We start from the raw sequence: 8,243 nt of genomic DNA on the forward strand, positions 1-8,243 counted from the left end.
ACTCGAAGAAAAGAAGGTTGGTTCTCTTTTAACCCGCACGGCCCGAGCCCGCGGTTATTCGTTCGCGGTTATTAGTTCGGTCGGTCTCAAATTCTGTTTCTTCGACTCGAGCCCGGCCCGAGCCCGATTCACAGACTTACAGGCCAGTTCAGTGTTCTGTCTTCGAGTGTTGAACCCGTGTGCGGCCCGGCCCGGCACGCACGGACCGCACAAGTGGCCACCTCTCATCACCTTTTTTTGCTAATTCAAACTCATGTAATTAGGGATTTGAAACAGTTTTAGTCGCAATTTTATGAACCTGAACCGGAGTTACTATGCTGACAATTTTATAAAAAAAAATGCTAGACAAACAAAATTGGGCACACAATTTTTTACAAAATATTAAATTAAATTGGCTCAAATAAAATATCCACTTTCGCTAAAAAAATTATTGAGATATATACGTTGTGATTAAATCTACTCACTCTGTTTTTTTAATATTTTTCATTTAATTTTTCTACGTGTAGTTTAAAATGGTTTGATTGTGTTGTTAAAATAATCATTTAAGTTTTTGTGGATTTTATTATATGTTATATATTTTTATTTAGAAAGAAAAAAATTTAAAAATAATTATGTATACTATAAATCAAAACATGTTGAGTCAAGCTTTAGGACATTATTACATCTGAAAAGTCCAAAAATTCAACTGGTCGTCACAAATTGAATTCAAAATCTTACATGATCCAACAAGAGGTAGGCCCTTATGTTTTGTGGTGCATACAGCCATAAAGTAAAAACAAGTGAATTGGGGTAGAATATTAAAGGCCCATAACACGCTAACAATTACAAGAAAAGTGAGTTGCATCTCGGGTGTCGAAAATGAGACAAGTCGGAGGAACCGACGGAGGTAAGAGCAATTCCATCTCCAGAGTCGTCGTGTTTGTTGGTTATTATTTTATCTTCTCTTATAAATCATTTTTAAACGATTATAACATCATTGTTATCTCACATCATTAAAAATTTTAAAAGACTATATATTCTAATTTGAAGGACTATTTTTCAAAACAAAAATAAGATAAAATTTTAAAGGAATACGGTCTAATCATACGCTTTATCCTTTCAAACAAAATCATAAGATTATTTAATCCATATGACTATAATTTTAATGGAATTAGTTATGCTCGAATTATTATCCCAGATTATAATCCATGAAACAAATATGACTCAAGAGACTAGCTAAATAAACACTTAAATTCAAAATATAAAAATTTGACATAGATATCAGGAGACTAGTTAGTTACTCCCTCCGTTCCTTTCGATTGTTTACATTTTTTAGAAATTGTCCGACACGCATTTTAAGGTACATATATAGTATAATTCTGTAAAAAAAATTATACTTTTATTTTTCTGAATAGAAATTAAAACATTTAACTTTAATTTAAAAAAAGAAAATTGATAAAATAAGTTACATAACTATACTTTTTATGCACCTTAAAATGAGTGTCAGACACTTTCTTAGAAATGTAAACAATTGGAAGGGACTGAGAGAGTATTACTTAAAAATTCTTCTACCTTAAAATTAGAAACTCTATCTTTATCATTTATTTGTTTTATATGAATAAAATATTCATGTCCCGCCATTTTTAATCTTGTTTTTCCTCTGATTCTGTCACTTTAATTTTCTCTTCCCGTCTTTAAATTTAATATTATTATATTAATAATAATGAGCATATATGAATAAATATATAAATAATATTGTTGTAGTTGTCTTTCCTTGTAATGTCCTGAATGTAAAGTCACAAATTTCAAGGTCTCAACAAAATTCACAAATAACTATATTTTGAACCCTAACTATTTCAAACACATACATTGAATGTATGTACCAGTACCACTGCACCTAAATGTGTGTTGAGTATGGGTTGCATGGGGGTATGGGGTGCATCGGGCTCTGTATGTTTTTTCCTCTTCTTTTCCAACGGGGGTTTCGGGGCAAAGATAAAGAACTATGTCGAATTTGTACGCAACGCAATATAGGCTGTATAATTGCTGGCTAAGTTGGAGTTTTTCCTTGGTAATTAGGTTTAGTATCAAATATTCAAATGCATGTCTCTGCATGGTGTACGTGGTGTGTTTTCTTTTTTGACCCCAGAGGATTTGCAACATGTCACGTGGGTGCCTTGTACGGAAAAGTCTAAGCTTATGAGATATTATTCATTCCAGACAGGGCTGCACATGGGTCGGGTTGGCCAGATTAGAGGCGATTTTATAACCCGACTCAATAAAATTGGTTTGAAATTTTTTAACTCAGCCCATAAAATATAAGTTTGTAACCTAACCCTACCCGTCGTACATCGATTTGGGTTGGTTTGGGTCGGTTTGGATGGGTTGAATAATCCAATAAAAAAATTTTGAAAACTATTTATTATCGCTCATTTTGAAAATTTAAATAAAAATGAAATGTGTATAACTTATAATTATATTCTTAATATTAAAATTTGATTAACATCATAGTTTTAGTAATGTATATCATATCATAAATCACATGCATCCTCAAATAAATTAACTATACATCTGTAAACGAAAATGAATATGCAAACATAAATTCAACAAATAAAATTCTATCATATTACTTAAAAATCTTAATATGATATTGGAGATGGAAAAAAATACACAAACCATTTAAGATATTGTAGTAGTTACGTGAAAACATATGATATATATCAAATTTAAAAAATTAAGATATTATAGTAGTTACGTGAAAATATATGAGAAAATGTATAAATACATATCAAACTTAAAAAATTATATAAAATTATGGATGATATATTAATGAATCGGGTTGGGTTAGGTTAGGGTAAAAATATTTATAACCCGTACCCAACCCATTTATATCGGGTTGATCAAGAAACAACCCATCTATAATTCGGTTTACGTTGGGTCGGATTTTTCGGGTTAAAAAAGGGTTGGGTCGGATTGGGTTGGTCGGTTTGTTCAACCCATGTGCAGCCCTAATTCCAGATGTTGATGTATTTGTGTTCTTTTTTGTCTTTTCGAGCAAGTAAATTTTAAAGAATTTCGTGAAACCCAGAGTTAACTAACTATACATATATACCACTATGTTGATGTGTATCTGCGTCTTAAAACTTTAGGCGGCATGATTTGGTTTCGGACTTGAACTAACAACTAGTATAGCTAGTGTTACCATGTATACTGGTCTCCCCCTATACGAGACACACCGATCTCTTTTCTTTACTTCCTTGTTTTTTCTAAACTTAAGGTAAATACGCATCAATGGTGACAACTGACAAAAATATTGGCAAAAGTTGTTTATAACGCGTTTATTTTCTAGTAATAGAATAGGAAGATAGGAGGAGTCGGGGGAAGCAGTCAGTCTATTTGCGTTTTTAAATTCTATTATTTTAGAAAAATTTTGAAGAGTAAGAAATTGGATTGGACAATTCAAAGTAATACTTCCTGTCCTCATTTATTCATATTTTTTTCTCATCATATAGACATATTTTAAGGTTACTATAATTATAGTTGAATAATTTCCGTTTTAAAATTTTTTATATAAAAATTTAAATATTATATTTTTATTTAGAAGAAAAAAAATTGTAAAAAAATAAACAAATATATTTTATAAAAAAATTAGGATTGAATAATTAAATGGCACAACGGGAGTAAATATTTCATATCATAATCTGTTGATATTTGTTGGATTAACAAATCAATCTTATCTCATTCAACACCTACAGCCCAAGAATCTGACCAAAAAAAATCGAAATGGAACAAAATGGTACATCAATTCGGGAAACAATAAAATGTAATAGCTAGACCTTGTGCAATCATGTTACTATCTATAGTATTAACTGAAAACTTAAATTAAATTAGTCTCATATCCATCGAGATGTTACCTTGGATTATTTGGTTCCCACTTCTCTCATCTCAATAATTATGAAGAGGAGGAAATTCAGGATCACGAGTCCATGAGAACACGGTGAGCCCCGGCTAAATCCACATGCAATCGCACCCACCAGTCACATGCTATTCACAAATGGGTCCCACGCATCCCAGATTCGAATTTCAATATATCTTTTCTCGACATCACCTGCTCGCACTCACATGCGTTCTTCCCCACATTTTTCTCGCTTGATCCAACGATCATCATTGCCTCTTCCCAGAAAAAATCAAAGCCGTCCGTTTTAAGTTAAGGACCCTAGTGGCATACACTTTATTACTACTAAAACTATAGTCATTATTGTAATTATATAATTTGATATCAAAAACTGTTTTTTGGTATTAAAATAAAAGTTGTACTTAAATGCTAATTTCATAACTAATTTTAAATTTTCAGAAATCTTTTAACTCTACTTAATTTAATATTATTTTAATATTTTAAGATGTACAAATATAACATTAGAGTTGAATATTTTTTTATTTGATGCTATAATATAGAAATAGAACCAAATATAACATTGGAATAGATTTGCTATAATCAGTTCAGTTTGGTCCCTCTCTTACCCCCTACCTCACTAACAGGGCTAGCTGCATTGGTCTCGCTTTGTCTCCCAACCTTCTACTTGTATCCACGCGCTCAATTTGATTTGTAAGTCACTTATTGCAAACTATTTATTTCAAACTCTTCATTTATATCCTGTACTTTAATATCCTGTTTAAAAATACATGCTTTGTGATGACAGAGTCATCAAATTACACGTGTCTCTTTCAATTTTCTTATTTTTCATAATAGTTTCAACCTAAATTTTGTTAATTTCTTTTCTTTTCTAATTTGCAAATTAGATACTAAATTCTTATTTAATGCTATCTAATATTTTATCGATAAACAACGTATAAAGCTTGACCACATAAGTTCATGCTTTGCTTCTTTGTAACCAACCTCTATCATTATTAATTTGATAAACTGTAGTTGTACCTAACTTCACTAAACAAAAACAAACGTACCTAACAAATTAAAATCATTTTGAAAAAGAGAGAGCGTGGAAGAAGGCGCGTGAGGCATAAGTATCCGTATCATAAAATCCATGCACAAGGAAATTTTTTCTAGCCCTAATTATTCTATATAACTTCAATCCATCGATCTATTCCTCCCCATATACAAATATTTTTCAAACTCTTCCTTTGCTTACACCATAATCTTAAACAAACAATTTGACCGGAAACTCGCCGGAACTTTCAAATCACAACCATTTTCTTACTTGAACAGTTGTTTGTAAGTTCATACTTTCAAATTTTAATGGAGATGGAAAAACAAGTGATATATGAGAATGATGATGATGATATTCATCTTAATCTAAGATTAGGGTTACCGGGGTCCGATGAAACGAATGAAAAGAAAAGTGGGAGCAAAAGATCTCCATCAGAGGTGGTCAATAGTGAAGTAGCTGATAAGTGTGGCCAAGATTCATCATCTCCTCCTCCCAACAAGTGAGTATTTAAGTTCTCCGAAAAACTAATTCTCGTTTAAGTTAATTAATTAATTTCTTGTTATCTGCGTTATACATGTATAAACTTCTGAGTTATTAACAATATTTTTTTTGATTGTTTTATAGGACACAAGTGGTAGGATGGCCGCCGGTACGATCTTACCGGAAAAATATTTTACAACAGCACAAAAAGGAGGCCGATGGAACTGGGATGTACATAAAAGTGAGTATGGACGGAGCTCCATTTCTTAGAAAAATTGATCTAAAGCTCTACAACAGTTACCCGCAACTCCTCGAGGCTTTACAAAACATGTTCAAGTGTACTATAGGTAATTAATCAACCAAGATAAACCATAATAAATATGTTTGTTTAACTTTGGGCAGTTGTTTAACTCCTGCTGTTTTGAAATTCTGATTTTCAATATAGGTGTTTATTCCGAAAGAGAAGGGTATAATGGATGTGAGCATGCACCAACATATGAAGATAAAGATGGAGATTGGATGTTGGCGGGAGATGTAGCATGGCAAATGTTTGTTACCTCTTGCAAAAGAATGAGAATCATGAAAGCTTCTCAAGCTAAAGGCTTAGCATTTTTATAATTCTAACTTTTATTTTATTTACTCAAATATTATTAAGTAGAATTACGTAGTACATATGATTGTAAATTTTGTAACCTTGGATGGGTTTATATAAGTTCAGACTTTTTTCTTCTTTGATAGGAATATAAGTTGGGTCTTGAGATAATAGAAACATATAAATTTTCTGAGAATTTCTACATTTTCTTTATTCATAACTCGATGAAAGCTGCCTATGTATCTATCTACATATATTATTATATTAAAAACTAAATATTTAAAATTTTGTTATTCATCCTTGATCACTCAATCTAGAGCCGTCAGATCAAATTGATGAGAACTGTTAAATATAATTTTAAAATTTATTATTAACATAATATAATTAAGATCAAATTTTACCAGCAACATATTATTAAAATTATAATTTATAATATATAATAATAAAAACGACCATATTTCACGTCGGTTTATACTAATAGGTTTAAAATACAAAATCTCTATTGATTATATGTGTACAAAATTTGACTGTATAAACTTAGCTTTATACAAAATCTGTGCTCACGGCCCTACCTGCAGTGTTATTTTTAGAGCAAAATTTTTGGGTTCAAAGCAAATAAAAAGTGATAATATCAAACTACCCTCCACATTCATAATAAAGCGTTTTAAAAAAGATCAAGGTAAGGTTAATTTGATAATTTCATACCCTATTACTCTGAAAAAAAAATAACTTCAGAAAAATATTTCCCTGGTTTAAAATATTCAAACAACTCTAGAGAGAATTCGTATTTAATTAATAATATTACCACTAAAGAAGCAATACTTAAAATTTAAAATAATTTTTTTTCAAAAGCTAGGCCATCCCCCCTTCTAATCCGAGCGTAAAACAAAGACTAAGCTATTAAACAACACCCCTGCACCCCTGACGCTCGTATAAACTAACTCCTTTAAGTCGGATCTCACACGAGTTTATTTAAAATACGAATAAACTGTATAATAAACACTACAAGAAAATAAGGCTAAATATAACCGCACAAATACAACTGACATCAAATTTAACAGTTTTCGGTTGAATTTAAGGACGCGGCTAAATTCAACCGCATGCGGTCGAATTTAGTACTAATTACAATCGAATAAATACAACCGTATTTATATACAACCGTATACGGTTGAGTTTAGCCGTGCTCCTAAATTCAACCGCATTCGGTCGAATTTAGCCTTACTATTTACAACCGAATAAATACAACCATATTTATATACAACTGTATACGGTTGAGTTTAGGTGTACTCCTAAATTCAACCGCATACGGTTGAATTTAACCTTGCCAAAAAATGGAGGGAATTTTCCCGCCAGCGAATTTATACTAAATTCAACCGATTTCGTTCGAATTATTTTTAAAAATGGCGGAAAATTTCTGGAAAAAAATAGAGATAAAATTTTCTCGAAATTTATATTTTAGTTCTTGCAAAAATTATTATTTTGGTACTTAGATATTTATCGTTCAATTAATAATTATAATTTGAGTTTCTAAAATTTATTTTAAAAATGAAAACAAAATATATTTATTTTTTTCTAAAAATTTTGTCATATCATTAAAATATATAAATCTTGACATCCGTACGGATGGATCATTCATTAATATTTTTAAAAATATCAAAACATCAATATGGGATTAAACACTAGTTAGAAGTACGGGTCAAATAACTAGTTGACTGTTAAAAAAGAAAACCAAATATATTTATTTTTTTCTAAAATTTTCGTCATGTCAATAAAATATACAAATCTTGACATCCGTACGGTTGGATCATTCATTAATATTTTTAAAAATATCGAATCATCAATATGGGATTAAACACAAGTTAGAAGTACCGGTCAAATTACTAGTTGACTGTTAAAAAAGCAAACCAAATATATTTCTTTTTTTCTAATTTTTTTGTCATATCACTAAAATATACAGATCTTGACATCCGTACGGTTGGATCATTCATAAATATTTTTAAAAATATCGAATCATCAATATGAGATTAAACACTAGTTAGTTGTACTAGTCAAACTGAAGATTGACCGTCAAAATGGCAAACCAAATAAAATTATTTTGATATGAAACTTTGGTTATATCACTAACATATATATCTATTGACATCTATACGGTAGGATCGTTGAAAAATAATTTTTAAAAATTTGAAACATCACTTCAGGAATAAACACTAGTTAGTTGTACTAACTATATTATTCAATCAGTACTA

The 8,243-nt window shown here is 30.5% G+C and overlaps 1 protein-coding gene across 1 annotated transcript; it reads left to right on the forward strand.

Annotated features, from left to right (window-relative positions):
- Nucleotides 1-5,080: 5,080 nt before the first annotated feature.
- On the forward strand, nt 5,081-6,135 carry LOC141688859 (auxin-induced protein 22E-like). The gene is made up of 3 exons (XM_074492982.1): nt 5,081-5,424; nt 5,550-5,752; nt 5,851-6,135. Exons 1-3 carry the CDS (start codon nt 5,234-5,236, stop codon nt 6,021-6,023), a joined length of 567 nt encoding a protein of 188 aa, XP_074349083.1. The 5' UTR covers nt 5,081-5,233; the 3' UTR covers nt 6,024-6,135.
- Nucleotides 6,136-8,243: the final 2,108 nt, after the last annotated feature.

The sequence above is a fragment of the Apium graveolens genome, chromosome 10, assembly GCF_009905375.1.
Source record: "Apium graveolens cultivar Ventura chromosome 10, ASM990537v1, whole genome shotgun sequence".
Classification (NCBI taxonomy): Eukaryota; Viridiplantae; Streptophyta; class Magnoliopsida; order Apiales; family Apiaceae; genus Apium; species Apium graveolens.

Excerpts from the sequence above, each read along its gene's own strand:
- LOC141688859 (XM_074492982.1), top strand. The coding sequence starts at position 5,234 with ATGGAGATGGAAAAACAAGTGATATATGAGAATGATGATGATGATATT. Across the intron at positions 5,425-5,549 it reads TCATCTCCTCCTCCCAACAA|GACACAAGTGGTAGGATGGC; the intron begins GTGAGTATTTAA and ends ATTGTTTTATAG. Across the intron at positions 5,753-5,850 it reads CATGTTCAAGTGTACTATAG|GTGTTTATTCCGAAAGAGAA; the intron begins GTAATTAATCAA and ends TTTTCAATATAG.